Source organism: Lynx rufus, unplaced genomic scaffold (genome assembly GCF_022079265.1).
Source record: "Lynx rufus isolate CCGP_SWC_20201006 ecotype Redwood Valley unplaced genomic scaffold, mLynRuf1.p SCAF_3, whole genome shotgun sequence".
NCBI lineage: Eukaryota > Metazoa > Chordata > Mammalia > Carnivora > Felidae > Lynx > Lynx rufus.
This window is the reverse complement of record NW_025814845.1, coordinates 143,715,201-143,741,495: the sequence shown is the minus strand read 5'-3', so window position 1 is coordinate 143,741,495 and position 26,295 is coordinate 143,715,201. Positions and strand designations below refer to the sequence as shown.

The following is a 26,295-nucleotide window of genomic DNA, read 5'->3' as shown; positions in this document are numbered from 1 at the left end:
GCCAAAATTAAGAGTCAAATGCTTAACTGACTGAGCCACCTAGGCCTCCCTATTGAGTGTTACTCTAACTCCGGAGTGGTTAACATGTTATTCACAGTTAGAATTAGCATTATTAACTTCCTGAAATGTTAATTTAGTTTGATTGCATATATGTTGATGCGTTTTTCTAAAGTAAGACCAAATGTCTTTCATTGGATTATCAAAGTATCTTTGATCTAACAAATGGTAAAAATCACTGCCTTAATTATTCTGATTCTTCAGTATGTAAGACCCATTTTTAAAAATTTTGTCTTTGACACATTTCATTGTAAAAATTATAATAAAACATAGTACTTTAATATGAAGAATAATTTTCATGTGTGGTAATAAGGTTTTTTTCCCCCAAATAATACAGTATTGCCTTTTTCAGTCAACCATATAGACTCATATTGCGAGTGAAATATAAAAAAGATAGATTGAGTTTTTTAAGAGTAGCAGTGCATTTAATAATTAAAATTAAATGAAAAGTAGAATTAGGGAAATTCTGTCTTGGTGAGAGACTCTTTTTGAGTGTGAGGAATTCCTTTTTCATTGTGTTTAGCTCTTGTGTATTTCATTTCTGTTCTTTTCTTTGGACCTGCCATACAGTTCTCTATAGCTTCTTTAAGGGTGGAGACATACTTCCTCCTGGTGGCCACATTGGAATGTTCTTATTCTTAGACATTCCTATAAATAGAGTATAGCAATACTAGCTCAGAAAAATTATTCAGATAAAAATATATTTTTAGTTCTTCAAAGGTAAGATTTTGAGAACCTAAATGTAAATTTGATAAAATTTGACCATTTATTTTCAAGCTATATAGAATTATGTATGAAATTGCTCTATAGTCAAAATATGTATGTAGTCAGGCCTTTTAATATTTTCCTAACATATGTTAAATCCTTAAATCATTCAACATATAGAGATGAAATAGTATTTGTATTTATATGTGTTTCAAGAATAGGTTAACAGTTTCATGTGTTTATAAACCTGGCCTCACTATTTGGTAAAATTTTGCTTTTGTCATTTGGTGGCACTGCTGATTAATTTTTTAGCAAAATTAAACAGATACAATTAGCAGATATAATAGAAGCAATTTTACAGTGATAGTTAAAAACATTTTTTGGAGATATAAGCAATGTAGAAAAGTCTTGAATTTATGAACTTAGTGAGAAAATGGCTAGGAAAAATAGCTCCTAAAGCAGTTTATTTTTTTAACTTCACAATGAAACTTTCAGCTCATTGTTCTATTTCTGTTGCAGTATTTTTTTAAGTTTGGATTTTGAAAAACTGTTTAGAATGAAATATATATACTACATGTAACTGGGTGATCAATTTTAACAAAATTGTTTGGATTTTTTTTAGGTTTTAATTTTTTATCTTATGTAAAACTTTGTTTTGTTTTCTTTTTAATTTTAGTGTTTATCATATTGGATCAACTTTCTGAATTAACTCAGTCTAGTGTTTTCTCTTTTAACAATTTAAAAACATGTTATTTTTTTTTAATCTTGGGATCTGGTTCACATTGAAAGCCTTAACATCCAGGTTATAAAAAATATATCCATGATGTTTACTTACATAGAAGGCCCTGCTCCTGTTGTACTGATCAGTTAGTGATGTGTGTTACCTGGGCTTATAATGACATCTCACTAGTTACTAGAATTACCTTTACATTTTTGTTAACTGATATAGTTTTGTTACTAAGTAATTGGATGAGTTAGTAGGGCAGTCTTTTTGTCTGTATTCTTTGGTTTAGATTTCATTATGTCTGGGTTTCTTTGTGTGTTTTTTATTTCAAGTTCTTATGATCTGTTTAGTTTATTTGACCCAGGGGAGAGGTTAGTATATATTTGGTTATGAAAAATAACCATTTACTGAAGGCTGGTGAAGATCATTATTATAAAGGTGCCAATAAGTTTGTCTTACACATTGAATCAGGTATCTTAGGTAATAGACTATATACCAGTCATTAACCATATATATGGCAGCCAGACACATTTTAATATAATACAGAACACATTTTTAATAGTAATATGTGTCATTCTCTTCATTAAAAATATATTCTCTTGATTAAAAGATGTGCTTACATAGGTACAAAAATGAACAGCGTGAAGAGAATTTAGTAGAGATTTTCCATGTTTTAGCATAATCCCTACTGTACTGAATTTGATTATTTTTGGTCTCATACCAGTTTCACTCATAGCACTTTATCAGTAAACACTTTTGTCTCTGTTACTTTAGATTTCTCTTAAGGTTGAGATTAATACAGAAATATCTCTATTTCATATAAAAAATTTAAGAATATATTTAAGAACATTCACAATTTAAGAATAGAAAGTCAAGATAAAGGGGTTTCAATTCCCTTATGTGGCTTTTGCCATTCTTAACTAAAGATAAATCTGCTAAGTATTCCCTAGAGGTTGCAAAATTTTTCTTTGGCCACATGTCTACAGTTTTAGAGAGTTATGCCAGTACCCTGTTTAAATTGTATATGAATCATGTGTGTATGTGCATAAGCATTAAAAAAGTATAAAAAATGAAATACAGTAAGTTGGAGCTATAGGGTATGGGTGACTTTTTAATTTTATTATGAGTTTCCTTAAGGTCTAAGCATCTGCATAGTAATTTTGGAAATAACTTTGCAATAATCTTTAAAAGCATAAATGAAAATTATGTCATAGGCTGAGAAGGGCAGTTGGTTTTATTCTTTAGCAAAATTAGTTAAATACATGTTATTTCTCCTGTTTATTTATACAATTAAATTCTCTTTCGATCATTCTTTAAAAATCGTAGGCTTTTTTGAATTTATGATGGCAACTATTTGTCTTTCAGATTTCTGCTTTTTTTTTAAAACATTTTTAAAAGTTTATTTACTTATTTTTGAGAGAGAGAGAATGAGAGAGAATGAATATGAGTGGGGACAAGGCAGAGAGAGAAGGAATCCCAAGCAGGCTTTGCACCATCAGTGCAGAGCCTGATGTGGGGCTCAAGCTCACAAACCATGAGATCATGATCTGAGCTGAAACCAGGAGTCAGAGGCTTAACCAACTGAGCCACACAGGCACCCCTCAGGTTTTGCTTCTTACCAACTTCTGTGTCATAAAACTTTATGCAGTGTTGGAGCACTTGAGTAGCTCAGTTGGTTAAGCATCTGACTCTTGATTTCTACTCAGGTAATGATCTTACCATTGTAAGATAGAACCCCATGATGGGCTCTGTGCTCAGCGCAGAGCCTGCTTATGACTCTCTCTCTCTCTCTCTCTCTCTCTCTCTCTCTCTCCGTCCCTCCCCTGATTGTGCACACATGTGCATGCACACTCTCTCACGTGCACTCTCTCTCTCAAAACCAGTAAATTAAAAAAAAAACAAAACCTTATGCAATGCAAAAATTTTAAACTCTGATTATGCATAGATGGGCAGTTATTGTTTTTATTCTGCATTCTGGAGATTAAAAACTAGCTCTGGGCAAAGCCTGTTTCTTCATTTTGTTAGGGTCTAAAATCATAGTTTCAGTGTTTAAGCCAAATAACGTTACTTAGTAGAAACTAAATAAATGTTTGCTGAACTATAATTACTACCATTTATTAGGCACACAACTGTGCACTTTACATAAATTATCACATTTAATCCCTGCAGTAAGGAGACAATGAGTACACACCATTCCCATTTTACTGAGAAAAAGTTTGAAGTTGAGAGAGGATTAGAAACAATGAAAAATCACAGGTCCCTAGTCAGTGAGATTTGGGGATTTGAGTGTAGAACTGTCCTACTTCAACTGTATTTTATGACCTTCTTAAACAATGAATGGCTGTTCAAACTGGCTACTCTACGAAGGTCACTCTCACCTTCTCCCCTCCCAGGAGTTAGTTAGTTCCTTCTCTGGTTTTATTTTGTTTGTTTTTCTCCCAGACCATTTAGCACACATCTCTCTCATTTTATTTCTCTGTAACATACTGATAGATTTATGTGTTTCCCTTTCTTTTATAGTTTATAATCCTTTGAGAGAAATGATCAATTTTGTTTTGTTTTTGTCTTTTGTTTGAAAATTATTGCAGCTAGTTCTGGTCTACAACATACTGGGTTTTTTCCCCAACTTTCTGAGATATAGTTGTGTGACATTGTGTTAAGTATACAATATACAATGTGATGATTTGACATAGGTATATACTATGAAATGATTACTACAATAAGGTTAGTTAACAAATCACTTCACATAGTTACCATGTGTCTTTCAGTTTGGATATCCGTTATCTGGCACTGTGCTTGGCACTTAATACATATTTTTTAAAATATTTTTTTGTTTTGTTTATTTTGAGAGAGAGAGTGTGCACATGCACATGCACGTGAGGGAGGGGCAGAGAGAGAGTGGGGGAGAGAATCCCAAGTAGGCTCCATGCTGTCAGTGCAGAGTCCCACAATGCAAGGCTCAATCCACTGAACTGTGAGATCATGACCTGAGCTAAAATCAAGAGTCGGATGCTTAACGGACTGGGCCACCAAGGCACCCTGACACTTAATACATTTTTGAATATGTTGATTAAATTTTATAAAATATTATATATTTGTTTTCTCACAAAAATCACATCAAGTTTATTTATTAAAATAGCAGAAATCATTTCTTTAAGTGAATTTAAACATTCACAAGATTATACAGTGGATAAATATGATATGTGATTAGAGAAGTAATTACTGATTTAAATAAATATGATAGAATTTGTACATCCAGATTAATGTGTTTCCTTCAAAATAATCATCTAGAGAAATAATATACTTCTCTAAAAATGCTGCTAGTGTTTCAGAACCAATTGGAACTTGTTTCTCTTTCCTCAGAATTTGTTAACCTTTTTTGAATATACCATATGGAAGGAAGACCATGGTAAAGTTTCAAAATATTTCTATGTCATCTTTCAAGATGACACCCAGATAATACCCAGCTGTGTTAGCTTTAGATTTTTAAAATTATTTATAACATCTTAAATATCAGTATACTTTTCAACGGTGCTGAACTATGGATTAGAGCAATGTTTCTGCCCTTTTTTAATAAAGACTTAATTTTTTTAGAGTAGTTTTAGGTTCACAGGAAAATTGATAGGAAGATACGTATTTCCAGTGTATCCCCTGTCCCCTCACATGTATAGCCTCTCCCATTAATCAACATCCTCCTCCAGAGTTGTACATTGTTACAATTGATAAACCTGCATTTATGTATCATCACCCAAGGTCTGTGGTTTATATTACAGTTCCCTCTTGGTACTGTACATTCTGTGGGTTTGGACAAATGTATAATGACATATAACCATCATTACAGTATCATACAGAGTATTTTCACTGCCCTAAAAGTTCTCTGTGCTCTGCCTATTCATTCCTCCTGCCACTCCCCTGCGAACCTCTGGTGACCATGCATCTTTGTATTGTCTCCATGGTCTTGCCTTTTCCAGAATGTCATATGGTTGGAATCATACAGTATGTAGCCTTTCAGATTGACTTCTTTCATTTAATAATATGCATTTAAGTTTCCTCTATGACTTTGCATGGCTTGATAGCTCATTTCTTTTTAGCACTAAATAATAATCCATTATGTACCAGTTTTTTGCTTTTTTTAAAAAAAAATCTATTTACTTACTAAAGGACATCTTGGTTGCTTTCAAGTTTTGGCAGTTATGAATAAAACTGCTGTAAACATCTGCATACAGGTTTTTGTGTGGACATCTGTCTTAAACCCCTTTAGGTAAATACCAAGGATTGTAATCCTTGGTCACATGGTAAGAGTATGTTTAGTTTTGTTGGAAATTGCCAAAGTGTTTTCCAAACCATTGTACCATTTTGAATTCCCATCAGAAATGAATGAGAATTGTTGATCCACCTCCTCAGCAGCATTTGGTGTGGTCAGTGGTTTGGATTTTAACCAATGTTGTAGATGTGTAGTGGTATCACATTATTGTTTTAATTTGCAATTCCCAGGGGTGCCTGGGTGGTTCAGTTGGTTGAGCATCTGACTTCGGCTCAGGTCATTATCTCATGGTTCGAGAGTTTGGGCCCCACGTCGGGCTCTATGCTGACAGCTCAGGGCCTGGAGCCTGCTTCCGATTCTGTCTTTCAATTCTTATTGAAGCCTCTTATTGAGCCTGCTTATCAATTCTGTCTTTCCCAGCTTTGCCTTTGGTGTTGTATCTAAAAAGTCTTGTCAAACCCCAAATCATATGGATTTTCTCCTATGTTACCTTCCAGGAGTTTTATAACTTTGCATTTTATGTTTGGGTCTGTAATGAGTGAATTTTTGTGAAGGGTGTATCGTCAATGTTTGTTTAGATCCTTTTTCTGGGGGCGGGGGGAACAACTGGGTTGTCCAGATGTTCTAGTATCATTTGTCCTTTCTCCTGGCAACTCCTGTCCATTGAGTTGCCTTTGCTCCTTTGTTAAAGTTCATTGGGCTCTATTCGTTTGGGTCTGAGTTATGTTCTATTCCATTGATTTATTTGTCTATTCTTTCACCAGTATTACACTGTCTTAATTACTGTGGTTTTATAGTAAGACTTGAAGAAATTACGTATTATCATTCCTTGAACTTTGTTCTTCAGTATTGTGATGGCTGTTTCCATCTTCTTTTGAATAACATAGGTATTATGTTAAATGAGAGTTCAGAAGACTAGATAATATAATTGAATTGCTACCTTATATTTACAAGTGCTCAGTAAGTGTTGCATTTGAAATGTATACTCACCAGAAATGTATACTCACCAGAAATATTTGTTTACTGGTTTGAAGGAGAACAAAGTAGGGAACAGACTTGCTGCCATGTTACCATGAGCATACCTGTAAATGCCATTTCCTTATATTGATAAATGGTTCAATGGTTCAACATGTCTTATTTCATATCGTTTAAAGTCTAAACAGCAAGATAAAAAAAGACACATGTTTGAATATAACTTGTGATATTTTTAATGACATTAAATCTTATTACCTGTACCTTCATTTCTTCCATTCTCCCATTCTTTCATTCTTCCATTATGTTGACATTTTTATAATGAGGGCTCTTATGTTGGGTGATTGATGTTCAAACTTTTAGAGATTACGCAAGCATTTCTTTTTCAAGTTCAAGATTAATAAGTAAAATATTTTTTCTTCCCATCAGATGTTGTAATGAATTAAAATTAAAGTGGAGGGACTGATGTCATAATCTTTTAGAAATCAGGTTTTTTTTTTAAAAAATTATTAAACATTGTTAATGCAATGGAAAGGAGTTATTTAGTACTACATGAGACTTGATTATGTTTACATCTCAGGCCAGAGATGTTCTGTCTTTTCTGATCTTTCCTCAGACCTAGCACATTGTCTTACACAATAAAAATTGAGAAATGAAGAAGCTGTACCTTTGGATAGAGTAGATAAACAGTGATTTGATAAATACCATTTTATTCTTCATACAAATATAAATTTGCAAATGTATTTACATGTTTTATTATAGTTGGTGGCTAAAGGAGTAAAGAGTTCTGATATGTCTCCGCCACTGGGACAACCTGAAGCAGGTGGCTCTCCATCAAAGCAACAGATGAAATCTGTTATTTCTGTGACTTCAGCTTTGAAAGAAGTGGGTATGGTAAGTTCCCTAAAATTTAGAACTCCTCAAAGCAAAAAGTTATTAGAAGGATTAAATTTAATGAAATTACATTAATTCCTAGTGTTTCATTAAATTTTTTCTAAAAACAAATTACTTGTTAAGATTTTTGTGTATAGTTTACTCTGAGTATTGGAGCCTCATTGCTGATAGGTTTATATCTAGGACCACTTAATACATAAAAATAGATTTAAGTGATTGTCTCTCATTTTTACTTTAAAAGAATATTGAACAAATAAATTATATATAAAAATGTACAGAAAATAGTGCAACAAACATTTGTAATGGAACAAACATTAACAAACACTCTCACAATTAACAGTTTCATTTTTTTTAAGAAAGGTTCATTTTTTAAAAAAATAATGTCTCTTTGGTACTTAAATTAACTCTAAGAATAAAATCCAAGGCATGTTTACATTTATTTGAAAATCTTTAGCATAACAAATGTTGGAAGATTCAGTATAATTACACTTACTCCATCAATTATTTCTTTTCCCTTCTACTTATAAATCTCTGTCATGCCAAATGGATAATGAAACAAAGAAATATGGGCAAATAAAAAGCTTAAACTTGGAAGTATGTGTCAGGTATTCGTCTAAAATGTGAAAACTCTGTTCTGGAGTAAAGGAAATAGGCTCATGGTATGGGATTTCAGCCCAGAATTCAACACAGAGAAGGGAGAAGTCTACTGAATCATGTAACACATTAACCTGATTCTCTCCTATCTCATTAATTAATGTCTCTGCCTTTTAATTGCTGGCTGAGTTTCATTGAGTTTTCGCAGACAACGCTAATGTTACTGATACACCATTTTTTTTATAGCCTTTGTGTTTATCTTGAAAATAAGACTGAGTAGGAAAATATAAGTTTCTTGGTAACTCTCAAGAACTTCGTGTAAGAAATTACTGTTCTTTAAGTAGGTTTAGTCTCTTTTTCTTTCTGATAACGACTTTGCGTGTGCTGCGTTGTTCACTTCAACTTTAGATACCACTGTGTGGTTTCCTTCCTGGTACCCAGTCTCACATCTCAAGTAGCTGTTCATCTCTCTGGTTATAGCAACTGCTAATTCCTGACTACTTTATGGGGTAAAATGCTCTTTGTCTCATTTACATGTATTACTTTAAAACTGACCACTATACTCTTTTGTATTTTCCTCAAATCTTACAAAATTTGAGGTAATCTATGTAATGAAATGGTTTTTCTTTATGTGTTGTCTTGGTAAATATTGCTACTTAAAACTTTGAAAACTGCTGTTTCTTACTCTGCATTTTTCAGATTATTTTTGCTTTCGTAGCATTCATAACTACTAATTTCGTCTTTGCGAGTGTTTAAAAATTCGAGTTGGTCTAGATCACTATGATTATACTAATCAAAGACAGAATTTATATTATTGTTGGTATAAAGGACTCAGAACTCATTACTGTTACTCTCTTTGTTTACTGAGAGAAACCAGTTCTCAATTATGTTTAGTAGTATGGCTGAGCAGGAATATATGTACATGAAACATGAAGACAATTTCAAAATAATACAGCCTATCCTGAGTTACTCTATCCACTAAACTCCCTAGCTCCAATTAAGAGAGTACATCAGTTAATTTTCTTTTTATTTCTACCATTGACATAAAATTACCAAAAATCAGATGCCAAAAAGGAAGAGGATTTAGTTAAATATGTGATCAGTAATCTAAAAATAAGACAAATAATTGAGAATTGGCCCTTCTGCTATTAAGTATAATGAAGGAATCTGTGTTAACATTTTACAGGAATAAAAAATTCACAAGGAACAATTTAATAAAAAACAAAAAGTAACAAAAATATGAAAGTTTTTAAGGTAGGCATTTAAAATAACGTTATTTCTTACTCTGTAACTGTCTGTGTTTATAGGACAGTAGTTTAACTGATACCCAGGACACCTCAGAAGACATGCAGAAGACTAACAATGCTATTTCAGTAGGTACAATTTTCAAACTTTCTCAGTCATTTTACTTAATTGTATACATATTAAAGTATAACATTTTAACTGTTTCAGAGTAAGCGAGAAATACTCCGTAGATTAAATCAAAATCTTAAAGCTCAAGAAGATGAAAAAGGAAAGCAATGTCACTCTGATACATGTGAAGTGGTCGTTAGTGAAGATGCCAAAGAGCCCGAAAAGGAAAAATCGGTTTCATCTGATCGCAAGAAATGGGAGGCGGGAGGGCAACTTGTGATTCCCCTGGATGAGTTAACATTGGACACATCCTTCTCTGCAACTGAAAGTATGTATAAAATCTTAATAATCTGTTTTGGTTTAGCACACATGTAAACTTGAATACTCTGAAAGAATAAACACTTAGAGGGATTGAGAGAGGCTGGAAAATTTCTTTGTATGTGAAAAATGGAGAAAACTATTCAACCTTACGAATAGCAAGGATTTGGGCCGCCAGGGTGGCTTAGTTGGTTGAGCATTTCACTTCAGCTCAGGTCATGATCTCATGGCTTCTGGGTTTGAGCCCCACGTCGGGCTCTGTGCTGACAGCTCAGAGCCTGGAGCCCACTTTGGATTCTCTGTCTCCCTCTCTGTCTGCCCCTCCCCTGTTTATGCTCTGTCTCTCTCTCACCTTCAAAATAAATAAACATTAAAAAAAAAAAAAGAATAGCAAGGATTTTTATTACAAAAGTGTATGGTATGAGAGAAGGCACTAATGATACATATGTAAATTGTATTACTTTAACTCTTTCTACTATGTTATATCAGTCTTTTACCAGGAATAATTCTTGATGAGAACCAAAATGGCAGCCTTTGACAGAATCTCAGAAAGGTCCTTTAAGTATTTAGCCAGGGGTATTGAAAATATCTCACTTAATGATTCATTTATTCAGCAATAATTATTGAGCAGCTACCATTTTCTTGCATTGTCCTATGCACCAGAGGGAGATACAATAATAAATAAAAACCTGTGCTCTTGTGGAGCTTACGTACTAAAAGGGCAAGTCTGATTATCAACCAACTAAATATTTTTTTAAAAAAATTTTAATGCTTATTTATCTTTAAGAGAGAGAGAGAGAGAGCAAAGAGAAGGGTAGAGAGACTGGAGAAAAGTTCGAAGAATCCAACCTGTGGTGTCTGTTATTTTGTTTACTTATTCAGTAGTTCTTCATGGAGTCTTATTAAATGCCGTACACTCCTCAGCAATGAAAATACTGTAATGGTTGAGACATAGTCCCTCCCCTTAAGGAGCTTAGGGTCTAGTGGAAAGGGAGACAAATATAGAGGCAATTATAGTTCACAAGGAATATACTATAAATAATCCTGGCTACTGTCAGAATGTGTCAGGACATAAGTCTATCTTGGGGAAGCCAAGGAAATGATTTCTGAAAAAAGGGATGAGCTGAGGGATAAGTAGTTAGCTAAACCAAAAGCTGAACCAAATATTTTAGGCATAGAATAGCCAGGACCCAGGTGAGAGAGGGTGTGTAATTCAGGGAACTTGGTATAGTTCAGCATGGATGACTAACTTTCAGAAGTCAAGACAAAGAGTGGCAAGTAAAAAGCCATGGAAGAAGTAAGCGGGGAAAATCATGAAGGGTACTGTACATTGGCTCTCTCAAACATTATGAACTTATTCTGAATGCAGAGAACAGTTTTTGAAGCAGGGATTAGCAAATGTTTTCTGTAAATGGCCAGATAGTGAATATTTTAGACTTTGCAGGCCATAGGAGCTCTGTTGCAACTTCTCTATTCTGTCACTGTTGTGTAAACCCAGCAAGAGACAATATGCAAAGGTATTAGCATGGCTGTTTCCAATAAAATTTTGTTTAGCCACACTGAAATTTGAATTGATTAAAATTTTCTTTAAACCTTCTATTTCTATTCTCAGACTTGCTATTTTTTCATTGCCGTAAAGTACATTCATATCATGATTATTTCCTGGAACATTTTTATAATAACTTTTAAAATCTTTGTTAGATAATTCCAATATCTGTGTTATAGCTGTGCTGATTATTAATCATTAGCCATCTTTCATGAGAGTTAAAATTTTCCCGGTTCTTCTTTTTCTGAGTAACTTTGAAATATGTCCTGGACATTTTGAATATTCCCTTATGAGACTCTAGGCCTTATTTAAATCCTGTGGAGAATGTTCATATTTTTGCTTTAGCAGGCAGCCGACCCAGTTAGGTCACAAGTTTCTATCTGCCTCCCGTGGCCTGTGGTTCTAATATCAGTTCATTTTTCAAAGCCTGTCAATGCTGTTTTGGTCTACTAGCATGTGTATCATCCAGTGACTGGGCTGGGGACCTTGGCAGTTATCTTTTGGTTAATTCAATTTTCAAAGTTTTGGAAATTCAGTATTGAATAGGATCAAATCCATGGGTGTGCATATGGCAGGTGAGCCCCAGATGATAATAAACAACTTTATGGGGTTGCTTTCTTGAGTTCCTTTGTCTTTATTATCTTCCTGGGATTTTCTCGTTGCCCAGGGCTTCTCTCTTTGGTTATCTGGTCAGAAAACGGAGGCTTTACTTACTTTGTTCTATTGTATACTCAGAGCCACGTGGCTAGAAGACAGAGAAAAATAGCAATGGGAACTTAGCTGCATCTTCTAGGTACCACATCTCTACCAAACAGAAAGGAAGCTTCCTCGTCCTCAGTTTGATCCTCTGTGTGTTCTGATTACCAACTACTGCTCTTGTCACCATGGGGTTTTTGGGGAGGAGAAAGGAGATGACAAAGTAAAGAAAGAAAAGAAAAGCACTGAAGGATTTACTCACGCCAAGTAGTACGATTTCCCTTCCCCATTCCTCGAGCTGGAAGTGGAAGGCGTGTCCTAGAACTCTCTCTCAAACCCGGTGCCATTTATGGATATCTGACATGCTGAATCCTGACAAGGGAATGTCTCCTTCCATAATCCATCTGCTACTCTTTCTAAGAGTTCTCAAATAGCCACTTCATATATTTTGTTCTGGTTTTCGTAGCTGTATTCAGTAGGAGACACAGGGTAATATGTGCCTACTCCATCTTCCCAGGAACTGAACTCATTTAATTATCCTTTATTTATTTATTTATTTATTTATTTATTTATTTATTTTTAAAAATTTTTTTTCAACGTTTTTTATTTATTTTTGGGACAGAGAGAGACAGAGCATGAACGGGGGAGGGGCAGAGAGAGAGGGAGACACAGAATCGGAAACAGGCTCCAGGCTCTGAGCCATCAGCCCAGAGCCCGACGCGGGGCTCGAACTCACGGACCGCGAGATCGTGACCTGGCTGAAGTCGGACGCTTAACCGACTGCGCCACCCAGACGCCCCTAATTATCCTTTAAAGAGATTTAAATACCTTTTAAAGAAAGAAAGTCTTTTTGTATTTATCTATGTAGTTACCATTTCTGATGTTCTTAACTTCTTTGTTTGAAAGGATTTCTTTTAACATTTCTTGTGATGCAGGTGATAGATTATTTCAACTTTTGTACACTGAAAAGTATTTCACCTGAATTTTTAAAAGGTATTTTCTCCAAGTATAGAGTTCTAGATTGGCAGTATTGTCTTCCAGTGCTTTAAAGATGTTGCACCATTGTCTTCTCACTTGCATTATTTCTGACAAGAAATCTGATTCTTAGTTCCTTCTGCATAGCACAGCGTTTTTCTCTGACTGCTTTTAAGATTTATCATTATTATTGATTTAGAGCAATTTGATTGTGAAGAGCCTTATTGTACTTTCTTCTTGTTCTTTTCCCTGGGGTTCATTGAGCTCTTAGGTCTATTGATATATAGTTTTCATCAAATTGGAAGTTTCTTTGTTATTATTTCTTCAAATGTTTTTTTGGGCCTCCTCTCCCCTCCTTTGGGTACTATAATTTCATGTTTATTAAGCAGCTCAAAGTTGTCAGTCTTATAGCTCAGTGATGCTCTTTTTCATTTTTTAGATTCTTTTTTCGGTGTGTTTTGTTCTAGATAGTTTCTATTTTTCTATCTTCAAACTCACTTATTTTTCTTTTCTGCATTGCCTAAGCTATTAATTCCATCCAATATATTTTTCATCTCAAATAATGTAGTTTTCATCTCTAGAGGTTCACATTTTGTTTTTTTTATCTACCATATCTCTACCTATCTTTTTGACCATATGGAGTACAGTTGTAAAAACTTTATTAATGTCCTTGTCTGCTAATTCTAGTATCTCTCTCAGTTCTGGCCGATCTATTTTTCCCCTTGTTATGGGTCATATTCTTCTTCTTTGCATCATAGGCATTTTTTGATTGGAGATCAGACATTGTGAATATTGCTTGTTGAGTGATAGATATTTTTGTGTTTCTATAAGTATTCTGGAGCTTTGTTCTGAAGGTAGTTAAGTTAGGTGGGCTCAGTTTTATCCATTCATGTCTTGTTTTTGAGATTTGCTAGGTGAAATCAGAGCCATGTTTAGTCTAGTGCTAATTTCTTTTCCTCTACAGAGATAAAACCCTTCTGTGTACCCAGTGCACCATGAATTATGACATTTTCCAATCTGGCTTCTGGAAACAGGGAATATTTCATGTCCTATTTTCTCTATAATCTTTTTGGGTGGTTCTATTCCTACCTTGGGTGGTTTTCTCACATATTTGCTTGTCTCACAGCTCTGCTGATACGTAAGGGCTACCCTCATAAACCTCTATAATCCTCTTTCTACTTTCCTTGGTCTTCCAGAAGTCTCATTCCTGTCTTCCAAACTTGAGGTAGACTCTGTCTGTGTTCCCCTTTCTGACCTGCAGTTTGGAAACTCTGAAGGCAGCAAGCTTGAATACTCATAGGGACCATCTTGTTTGTTTCTTTTTACTCAGTGGTCTGTGTTCTTTATTACATTTTGTCCAGTGTCTTAAATCTGTTGTTTGTGTATTTTGTCCAATTGGTTTGGATATTTAGGCAATAGCATAACTAGTTACCTTAGTCCATGTCACTCAGAAGTGGAAGTCCTTCAGACCATTCTTTAGAGGTCTAGACAAAAATCATTGATGAACATAACTAAGTTACTGAAAGGTAATAAAGAGAAGAGGACATATTTAAGAGATACTAGGGGACAGACTTGTAAGGGCTTCCTGTGAAACTCTTCTAAGAGTTTGTCAGAGAAAGGAGAACTTTGAAAAGAAAATGAGAAACAATCAGAGTTAGGAAAGTTGATGGGTTTAAAAGGAAGAAGAGTACTTCAGGAAGAGAAATGATAAGTTTAGGGCTAAAAAATTTACCCTGGATTTGTCTGGAAAGAGGCATTGTGATCTTGATAAAAGTAGTGTCATTAGAGTGTTAGGGACAGCAATAGAATCCAGGAGTTAAGAAATGAGTGGAAGGTGAGGAAGTATAACAGAGAGAGAGAGGGAGGGGGAGAGTTTACAACCTTTTAAGGAAGCTGAGCTGTAAAGGAGAAGAAAGATGTAAAGTGTTATTACTTGGGATATAGAATCACGGTAACCTTAGAGACCTGAAAATTATGCTAATTAGAAGGGCAAAATTTTTAAATCTAATTGATTTTGTTGCACTTAGAATAAAAATCTGAAGCCCTTTTCATAATTTATAAGGCTCTCCTGTGGTTCCCTCTGTATCCTCACTCTGTCCATTTTTTTCTACCTATACTCACTTCTTACTTTTCACTTCTTAAAACACGCCTAACTCTTTCTTTTTCACAATCCTCTTCCCCTTGTCTCTCTTGTTCTTTGCGTGGCTGCCTCTTTCTTTTTCTTTTTTTTTTTTTTCTGTCCCTGTTGTTCAACTTTCACCCCATTTCTGAAGTCCTCTTTATAGCAGAGCTCCTCAAAGCATTGCCTTTTTACAACTCCAGTTCCTTTTTTTCCATTCTCCCTGAACTTTCCCTCTCTACTGCATGCATCAAAACCCTTCTAAGTGTTTCCAAAGATGCTCATGTTGGTAGTTAGCTATCCTTATTTTATGTACCTGCAGCATTTGATGTACTGGATTATTGTCCACTCTCTCTATCCCATTTTTCTTGAAACCCTTTGTTCAATTTTCAGCACTCTATTAAAAGTAGACCTCTTCTAAGATTATTTTCTAAATCATAGAATATTATTATTTTTAAGGAACTAATTACATGCTGTAATTATCTTCTTCATTTGTTTAATATATTTTACCTATGTTCCTTTTTGTAATATAAACTTTTAAAATAAGTTTGTCTGACTTGCATTGCATGTTTTATGTTTCCTATCATGTAGCACAGACTTTATGAATGAAGAGTGGCCATTAATTACATATATATGATGTTAAACACAACTGATGTTGTGAGATCTCTCAGGTGATGAGGCTATAAATAATTTAGAGCACTTCTGAGGCAATAAACTATCACCAGTATGACAGGATGGGATAGAGGCAAAGGTAGAGGAATGCAAGCAAGTCTTATACACGATAAAAGAAATCTCTGCCATGTTTTCTTAAAAAGTAGGAAAAAAGGTCATATGCAGACCATACAACAATTGAGTAATCTTGAATGATCAGATAGCCCTATCTCAGAAAAATATATGAGGACATATGAGATACCTTATTACCTTATTAAAAGCACTTTTATATGGAAAATAGCATGAGATTGAGAATACTGTAACATAAATAATACTTTGTCTCATGAGTTCAAAAATCATGTTTAACTTGAGTAGGCAAAGTATTTAATGTGGTAAGTTTTTACATAGTATAAACAGTGTATAAAATTATTCTTCACCTCAACATATACTCCATTTCCATCCCTGTTACCAGGTAACCACAGATACAGTTTATTGTTTATCCCTCTGAGCTCCTTCATATGTGCATGTGTGTGGGTGAGCATTGTGTGTGTGTGTGTGTGTGTGTGTGTGTGTGTGTGTGTGTAGACACATACATACATACATACATACTATATCTTCTTTACCTGTTCATCAGTCGATGGACATTTGGGCTCTTTCCATAATTTGGTTCTTGTTGATAGTGCTGCTATAAACATTGGGGGGCATGTGCCCCTTCAAATCAGCACTTTTGTATCCTTTGGATAAAGTAGTAGTGCTATTGCTGGGTTGTAGAGCAGTTCTATTTGTAATTTTTTGAGGAAATTCCATATTGTTTTCCAGAGTGACTATACCAGTTTGCATTGCCATCAGCAGTGGTAGAGAATCTTAAGCAGGCTCCATGTGGAACCCGCTGTAAGGCTCAATCTCACAACCATGAGATCATGACCTGAGCCAGAAGGAATCGGATGCTTAACTGACTGAGCCACCCAGGCACCCCTATTTTTTGATGCAATTTAAAGTTCATTGCAGATATTGGTACACTTTGTCCTAAGTACTTCATAACATACATATCATTAAACAGAGTTCAATATTTTTTTAGAAGTTTGTTTCTTTTTAATGTTAAATTTAAATACAGTGAAATGCAAATATTTTAAATGAACATTTGCTGAGTTTTAACACAAGCCTATATCTATGTAACCCAAACCTCTAGAACATCACCATCTTCCCAAACAAAAAGTTTCATACCTCTTCCTGGTCAGTTTCTGCTTCTAGCAGAAGTCCCAGAGGAGAATTTTTCTGAATTTTTTCTTAGATTAATTTTCTTTATTCTAAATATTTATATATTCTTTATTCTATATATATATATATATATATATATATATATATATATATAATTATTATTATTTTATTTATTTATTTTTTTTTTTGAGAAAGAGAGAGACAGAGTGTTAGCAGGGGAGGGGCAGAGACAGAGGGAGACACAGAATCTGAAGCAGGCTCCAGGCTCTGAGCTGTCAGCACAGAGCCTGATGCAGCGCTTGAACCCATAAAATGTGAGTTCATGACCTGAACCAAAATCAGACACTCAACCAACTAAGCCACTGAGGCGCCCCTAACTTTGTCTATTCTAGAGTTTCATTTACACACTGTAACGGTTTGTATTCTTTTGTGTTTAGCTTGTTAAATTCAGCATAATGCTTTTTGAGATTAATCTGCATTGTGATTGTCAATAGTTCAGTATTTAGAAAATTATTTTTTTTTAATTTACTTTGTTATTAATAAAGTCACTTTTACTTTTTTTTACTCAATATTAGCTGGTATATCTTTATCCAGTCCCCCCTTCCCCTTTTAGTCTTTTTGTGTCTATATATCTAAAGTAGGTTTCTTGCAGCCAGCATGTTGTTAGGTTTGCTTTTTAAATCCATTCTTAAAATCTTTAACTCGGTTGTTTAGACCATTTATACTCAATGTGGATGTTAAGATGGTTGGATCTAAAAATCACATTTTGCCATTTGTTTTTTTGTTTGTCTTATCCATTCTTTGTTTCCTTTGCCCTTTTGTTTTTCTTTTGGATTGAGTATTTTTATGATTTCATTTTATCTCTATTATTGTTCAGTTTACTGTTATTTTAGTGTTTGCTTTAGACATTATAGCACACATCTTTTTTTTTTTTTTTTTTTTTTAAATTTTTTTTTTAACGTTTATTTATTTTTGAGACAGAGAGACAGAGCATGAACGGGGGAGGGTCAGAGAGAGAGGGAGACACAGAATCTGAAACAGGCTCCAGGCTCTGAGCGGTCAGCACAGAGCCCGACGCGGGGCTCGAACTCACGGACCGCGAGATCATGACCTGAGCCGAAGTCGGCCGCTTAACCGACTGAGCCACCCAGGCGCCCCATAGCACACATCTTTAAGTTACAGTCTATCTTCCAGAGATTGATTACATTTCTCATATAGCATAAGAACCTTCCAACAGTATACTTAGATTTGTTTCCTCCCAGTCTTTATGCTGTGTCTTTGTTTGTTTGTTTACCTTATGTAATAAACCCCACAATACATTATGGTCATTTATCCTTGAAGGAATTTTAAATAATAATAGAAACAGTCTTTTGTATCTACCCATGTAGTTACTGTTTCCAACAGTCTTCATAATATTTGTATAAATGAGATTTCCATGTGTTACCATTTTTCTTCTGCCTGAAGGACTTTAACCTTTCTTGTTATGTAGTCCTGCTGGTGATGATGAGTTCTTTCAGCTCTTGTATGTCTGTAAAAGTGTTTATTTTGCCTTTCTTTTGCAAAGACTTTTTTGGTGGGATAGAATTCTACCTTGATATTTTTTTTCTTTTAGTACTTCATGATTTTGCTCCAGTGTCATCCAGTTTGCATTTCTTGTGATGAGAATCTTCTATCATCCTTGTTATTCCTCTGTATGTAATATGTCTTTTTTCTCCTTGGTGTTTTTAGTTTTTTTCCCTAAGCCTTGGTTTTAGTAAATTTGATAATTATGTGCCTTGATGTCATTTTCTTCATGTTTCTTTTGCTTGGGTTTTGTTGAGCTTCTTGGATTTGTGAGTGGTTTTCATCAAATTTGGATAATTTTGGCCATTATTTTTTCTAGCGTTTTTTTGTCTTTTCTAGAAGTTCATATGGAACTTGTTAATGTTTTCTTTTTCTCTAGTTTTTATCATTTGTCTCTGTAGCTTAATGAACATACAGAATTTATTTATGAAAATTATAAATATCCTCTCTACTGATTAGGTCATCTATAATTTTTAGGTTGATATTAATTGGTTGAAATTTTTTCCTCTTTATTAAAGGTTGAATTCTTTTGCTTCTGTGCGTGGCTTGGTCATTTTTTGTTTGGTAGCTAAAGCATGAATTTTACCTAGATGGGTGGCTGTATATTTTTATATTCCTATAAATATTCTTGACTTTTGTTCTGGGATACAGTTCAGTTATGTATAAATAGATTGACCGTTTTAGGTTGTGGTTTTAATCTTTATTAGGTAGAACTAGAGCAATATCTATGGCTAATCTATCTCCTTTTACTGAGTCTGAAACCTTTCTGAATAATCTACCTGATGACTTGTGAATTAAGAAGACATTTTTTTCTGACTGGTGGGAAGAGGGACTATTTTTGACCCTGTTTGAACTGCAAGTATTATTCCCTATACTCCATTTGGATGATCTTTTCCCTCGACTACAGTAATTTACCATGTGTGTGCTAATTCCAGGGAGCTCTTTATAGTTCTGAGTTCTCTTTGTGTAGCTTTCTATTCCTTAGTACTCTATCCTTCCAACATGAGCCACTTTTGCCTCCTAGACTTACAATTCTGTTACCTCAGCTCAGACCATCAACTCCACCTGGTTTTCCCTTCCTGCATCAAAGGGAACAAAGTTCATATTGTTTCATGTGGACATTTAGTTTGTCCAATTTTGTTTATTACTTTCTCCATATTGTTTTGGCACCTCTGTCAAATAGCACATGGCTGTAGGTAATGGGCCTATTTATGGGTTTTCTACTTTATAACTATCGTTTTAAAAGTTAGTTCCCTACTGGGAATCATTTTTGCTTTCTAAAACTGATTATTACCTGCTAATTTGTAGATTCTTTCAAGGAACTAGTACATACAAATTTGTATCAACACTTTGTATGTGATTACCATTAAAATTTAAATGACTTATATATACTGTAATATGTGAGATTGCATCTTGTCTATTAATGCTTTGAGCATTCTTACAAAAGGCTTCTAAGAATCAAACATCAATAGCTAATTTCCCATTTTTTTTCTCTGCTAAATTTTATTTAAAAAATTTTTAATGTTTATTTATTTTTGAGAGAGAGAGAGACAGAGTACAAGCAGGGGAGGAGCAGAGAGAGAGGGAGACAGAATCTGAAGCAGGCTCTAGGCTCTGAGCTGTCAGCACAGAGCCTGAAGGGGGGTTCAAACCTATGAACCATCAGATCATGACCTGAGCTGAAGTTGGATGCTTAACCAACTGAGCCACCCAGGTGCTCACCCACCCAGAGCCACCCTCTGTTTTTATTTTCCTTCAAACTATAGAGTTTAATTTGTAACTATTTTATTTACTTTTTTTTATTGAAACATAGTTGACATGAAATATATTACTTTCAGGTGTGCAGCATGGTGATTCAACATTTATATAAATTATGAAGTAACCACCAAGATCTATCTAGCTTACCATCTGTCACCATAAAAAGTTGTTACATATAATTGACTGTATTTTCTTTGCTATCCATTGTATCCCCTTGTTTTATTTATTTTATAACCAAAAGTTTGTACCTTTCAATCCCCTTCCCCTATTTTCCCTATCTTCCCTACTCCCTCCACTCTAGCAACCAGCAGATTATTCTCTGTATCCATGAGCCTGTTTCTGTTTTGCTTTATTCATTTGTTTAGTTTTTTGGATTCCACATATAAATGAAGTCATACAGTATTTGTTTTTCTTTCTCTGACTTACTTCATTTAGCATAATACCCTCTGTGTGCATCCATGTTGTTGGAAATGGCAAGATTTCATTCTTTTTTTGTGGCTGAGTAATTTCCTTTGTGTATGTATGTGTGTGTGTGTGTGTGTGTGTGTGTGTGTATATATAGTTGATCCTGAACAATTCAGGTGTTAGGGGCCCTGACCACCCCTGTGTGGTCTGAAATCTGCATATTACTTTTGATTCCCCAGACATTTAACTGCTAATAGCCTACTGTTGACTGGAAGCCTTACCAATAGCATAAGTAGTTGATTAACACATATTTTGTGTTTATATGTTTTAGGTAATGAATTCTTACAGTAAAGTAAGCTAGAGAAAAGACAATGTTATTTGAAAAATCATAAAGAATGGAAAACATACCTACAGTACTATACTGCATTTATTGAAAAAAAAAATCAACACATAAGTGGACCCAAGGCTGTTCAAACCTGTGTTGTTCAAGGGTCAAATGTATACCACATCCTCTTTACCCATTCATCTATTGGTGGACACTTAGGTTTCCTCCATATCTTGGCTATTACAAATAATGCTCCAGTGAACATAAGGATGCATAATATTAATTTTGGGCTTTGTTTGTTCTTAGTAGCTCCTTTAGGTGTAGGATTAGATTGTTTATGTGAGATTTTTCTTGTTTCTTGAGATGGGCTTGCATCACTATCAACTTCCTTCTTAGAATTGTCTTTGTTGTATCCCATAGATTTTGGAGCATTGTATTTTTATTTTCTTTTGTCTCAAGGTATTTTTTGATTTCCTCTTTGATTTCTTCTTTGACCCATTGGTTTTGTTAGCCTTCACATATTTGTGTTTTACAGTTTTCTTCAGTTTTAGTTTCATACTCTTTTGTTGTGTTTGTAAAAGATGCTTGATATCTCAGTTTTCTTAAATTAATTGAGATTTGTTTTGTGACTTAATATGTAATCTGTCATGGCGAATGTCCCACGTACACTTGAAAAGAATGTCTATTCTGCTATTTTTGGGTGTAATGTTTTGTATATACCTATTAAATCCATCATGATCTATTCATCAATGTAAATGAAATATTAAAGTCCTCTACTATTATTGTATTACCATCAGTTTCTCTCTTTATGTTTGTTAATATTTGCTTTATGTATTTAGGTGCCCCTATGTTGGATGCATTGATATTTATAGATGTTCTGTCCTCTTGTTTGATGTATGTATTCATTGTGTAGTGCCCTTCATTGTCTCTTGTTACAGTCTTTCTTTTAAAATCTATTTTTTCTGGGACACCTGGGTGGCTCAGTTGGTTGAGTGTCTGACTTCGGCTCAGGTCATGATCTTGCAATCTTTGAGTATGGGCCCCACATTGGGCTCTGTGCTGACAGCTCAGAGCCTGGAGCCTGCTTCCGATTCTGTGTTTCCCTCGCTCTCTGCCCCTCCCCCATTCATGCTCTGTCTCTCTCTGTCTCAAAAATAAATAAACTTAAATATATTTCTCCTGCTGTAAGTATTGCTACCTCAACTTTCTTTATGTTTCCATTTGCATAGAATAGCTTATTCTAACCCTTCACTTTTAGTCTGTGTGTGTCTTTAGATCTGAAGTGAGTCTCTTGTAGGCAACATATATATGGCCTTTTTTTAAAAAATCTATTCAGGGTTAAAAACTGAGAACAAACTGAGAGTTGATGGGGGGTGGGAGGGAGGGGAGGGTGGGTGATGGGTATTGAGGAGGGCACCTTCTGGAATGAGCACTGGGTGTTGTATGGAAACCAATTTGACAATAAATTTCATATATTAAAAAAAAATTAAAAAAATAAAAAAAATAAAATCTATTCAGGGACCCTATGTCTTTTGATTGAAGCATTTAGTTTATTACATAAACCTTCACTTATACATGTAAATAAAGGTATTTGGTATGTGGTTACCATAAGGTTCACATATAACATCCTATGTATCTAGTGGTCTGTTTTAAGTTGAAGGCCATTTAAGTTCAAGCACTTTCTTTTTATTTAAAAAAATTTTTTTTAATGTTTATTTATTTTTGAGAGAGACTGAGACAGAATGCGAGTGGAGCAGGGGCAGAGAAAGAGGGAGACACAGAATCCAAACCAGGCTCTGAGCTCCGAACTGTCAGCACAGAGCCCAATGCGAGGCTTGAACTCATGAGCTGTGAGGTCATGACCTGAGCCGAAGTCAGGTGCCCAACCGACTGAGCCACCCAGGCGCCCCTAAGTTCAAGCACTTTCTAAAAGCACTACATTTTTACCATCCCCCAAACATTTTATGTTTTTGATATCATGTTTTACGTCTTACTATTTTGTGTATCTCTTGACTAATTATTGTAGACCTAGATGATTTTAATATTTTTATCTTGTTATCTTGTAATATTTTCATCATGTTAGATGTGAGGGCAGTTGATCCACAGCTTTGGTTTTATGCTTACTTTTACCAGTAAGATTTTTTCATTCTTAATTTTCTCATTTTTGGTTTTGATCTTTTCTTTTTTTGTTTAATGAAATCCTTTCAACATTTCTTGGAGGGCCAGTTTGGTATTGATGAACTCCTTTAGTTTTTGCTTGTCTGGGAAACTTGGTTATGCCTGGCCCTCAGTGTGGCTTGTTGTGATATCTGGCTGCAACTGTTGTAGGTGTTTTAGTGTTTGGGACTAGCCCTCCCACCCCAGTCCCGGTTAACTTAGGAGGGGCTGTGGTGCTTGCTGAGGGTGCCCTCCAGGAGTGGTGGAACAACTCTGAGTGATAACTTTGCCAGATAGAGTATTCTTGTTTATAAGTTGTTGTTTTTTTTCCTTTCATTACTTGGAATACATCATGCCACACCCTCTGGCCTGTCAACGTTCTGCTGAAAGCTGATAGGTTTTGGGGGTTCCTTGTAAGTAACTAGTTGTTTTTCTCTTGCCGCTTTTAAGACTCTTTTTTCTTTTTCTTTTGTTTTATTTATTTTTCTTTTTCTTTTTTCTTTTTCTTTTGTTTTAGTTATTTATTTTGAAGACAGAGTAAGTGCAAGCAGCGGAGGGGCAGAGAGAGAACCCCAAGCAGCCCAGAGGCTGATGCAGGGCTCAATCCCGTGAACTGTGAGGTCATGACCTGAGCCGAAATCAAGAGTCAGACACTCAACTGGCTAAGCCACCCAGGCACCCCAAGACTCTCTATCTTTAACTGCTGATACTTTGATTGTAATGTTTTGGTGTGGGTCTCTTTGAGTTCATCTTATTTGGGACTCTGTGCTTACTGGACTTAGATGTATACTTTCTTTGCCAGGTTAGGATATTTTCAGCCGTTGTTTCTTCAAATAAGTTTTCTATCCCTTTCTCTCTTTTCCTTCTTTGACCGTATAATGCTAATGTTAGTGCACTTAATGTTGTCCCAAAGGTCCCTTAAACGATTCTCATTTTTAAAACTTCTTTTTTCTGATTATTGTTTTGAGTGAGTAATTTCCACTACCCTGCCTTCCAGATTATTGATTCTTTCTTTTGCATCATCTGATCTGCTGTTGATTCCCTCTAGTGTATTTTTCATATCAGTTATTGTATTCTTTAGCTCTGATTGGTTATTGTTTTATATGTTCTATCTCTTTGTTGAAGTTCTCATTCTGTTCTCTTCTTCTGAGTTTAGTAAGCATCTTTATGACCATTACTACTTTGGACTCTTTATCTGGTGGACTGCTTTTCTCCATTTTGTTTAGTTCATTTTCTAAGGTTTTGTCTTATTCTTTTACTTGGAACATATTTCTCTGTCTTCTCATTTTGCCTCACTGTGTTTCTGTGTATTAGGTAGATCAGTTATGTCTTCAGGTCTTGAAGGAGTGGCTTTATGCCAAAGGGGCCTACTAGTCACCTAAGCCAGGTTCTCATGAGTGGGCTGCCTGAACCCTCCTGTTGTGGCTGGGTCAACATTTTGCAGACTTGCTGGTGTACACAGCTGCCTGTGAGGTCTGACTTTCACTACTACAGGTGTACTGTTGAATGAGGCTGGCCCTCAGCGTGGCTTGTTGTGATAGCTGGCTGCAACTTTTGTAGGTGTTTTAGTATTTGGGACTAGCCCCCCCCCCCTCCAACCAGGTTAACTTAGGAAGGGCTCTGGTGCTGGCTGAGGGTCCCCTCCAGGAGTGGTGGAACAGAGAATTGCTTGGAAAGGGCTCCTGACCAACCTACGCTGCTTGCAGGGTATACTAAGGTAGGGACTCTGGGCCCGGGTGGGCATGTTGGGTAGGGCAAGTCCACAGGGGAATGCCAGGGTGGAGCTAGTGGTGCTAGCACAGTAGGTGGAAAGTGTCAGAAATGGCACCCACCGGAGCTGGGTCAGCTAGGTAGAAAGAGGATAAGAAAAACTATACCCCAGCACTTTCATCCCTGGAAAACTTTCCAAAAGAGCCCTGCCCTTTGGGCACATATCTGAAGTTAGTGGATTTCCTTCAGGGAGTTTTCAAACTGCTACACTGTCCTGGGACTTAGAGTCAGTGGCATTGTGCATACTCTCTTTAAGAGTGGAGTTGCAGTTTCCTGCTGCTCTCTAGCTCTCCCAAACATAAGCAAGCCGCCTTGGTTTTCAAAGCCATACATTATGGGTGCTTGTCTTTCTGGTACAGATCCCCTGGGGTCTGGAACCTCATGTGGAACTCAGACCCCTTAGTCCCCAGGGAGGGCCTCTGCAGCTGTGATATCACTCACTGTGGGTCACCATGCCAGGGATGCGAGTCCTGACTAAATTGCATCTCCACCCCTCTGCCCATCTCAATTGTCTTTTTCTTTGTATTTTTAGTTCTTTGTGATCTGTTCAGCTAGTCTTCAGTTCATTCTCAGAGATAGTTGTTCTACATGTAGTTATAGATTTTGGTGTGTCCCTAAGAGGAGATGAGTTCTTGATCTTCCCATTCTGCCATCTTGATCCTGCCCCCCTTAAGTATTTTAAAAGTATTTTAGTAGATCTATAGTTTTATTACTACTGTTAGTAATACCACTCATCATCCATTCTTTCTGTTCATCATTCATTCTCTGAAAGTCTTTTAAAGTATCAGCTTACGTTCCTTGTGATACAACCTTTTTTCCCTTTGATGTGTGCAGTTGGATAGATCTTAAATCTGCCTTATAAAACAGTAATAGTGTTATGTTCTATCAGTGAGATTTGTTTTTTTGTGTCTTTTCTTATAGAACATACAGTGGGAGAGGTTATCAAATTAGATCCTGGTGGGTCTCCAAGAAAAGTCTGGGGGAGAAGCCCTACAGATTCAGTTCTGAAGATACTTGGAGAAGCTGAACTACAGCTTCAGACAGGACTACTAGAAAACACAACCGTTAGACATGGTAAGCAGAAACAGATTGTTTTTCCATACTAGAAGTAACGTTATTAAGAATTAAATTGTATTTTTAAAGATATATCTATTTTAAGTGAATTGTTTATAATAGGTTATCTTTTTGTTCTAGTTAGATGGACATTAGTCGTATTTTCTGAAGAGTTGTC

At 35.4% G+C, this 26,295-nt stretch overlaps 1 protein-coding gene across 4 annotated transcripts in view; it reads left to right on the top strand.

Moving 5' to 3' along the window:
• Positions 1-26,295, top strand: part of NEK1 (NIMA related kinase 1) — a 230,289-nt gene that overhangs the window by 132,732 nt on the left and 71,262 nt on the right. For all 4 annotated transcript variants that reach the window (XM_047090703.1, XM_047090704.1, XM_047090701.1 and 1 more), the window contains 4 exons: positions 7,485-7,616; positions 9,518-9,583; positions 9,663-9,891; positions 25,986-26,138. In XM_047090703.1, the coding sequence (XP_046946659.1) occupies positions 7,485-7,616; positions 9,518-9,583; positions 9,663-9,891; positions 25,986-26,138 (580 nt within the window). The remainder of the gene's footprint in view (positions 1-7,484; positions 7,617-9,517; positions 9,584-9,662; positions 9,892-25,985; positions 26,139-26,295) is intronic.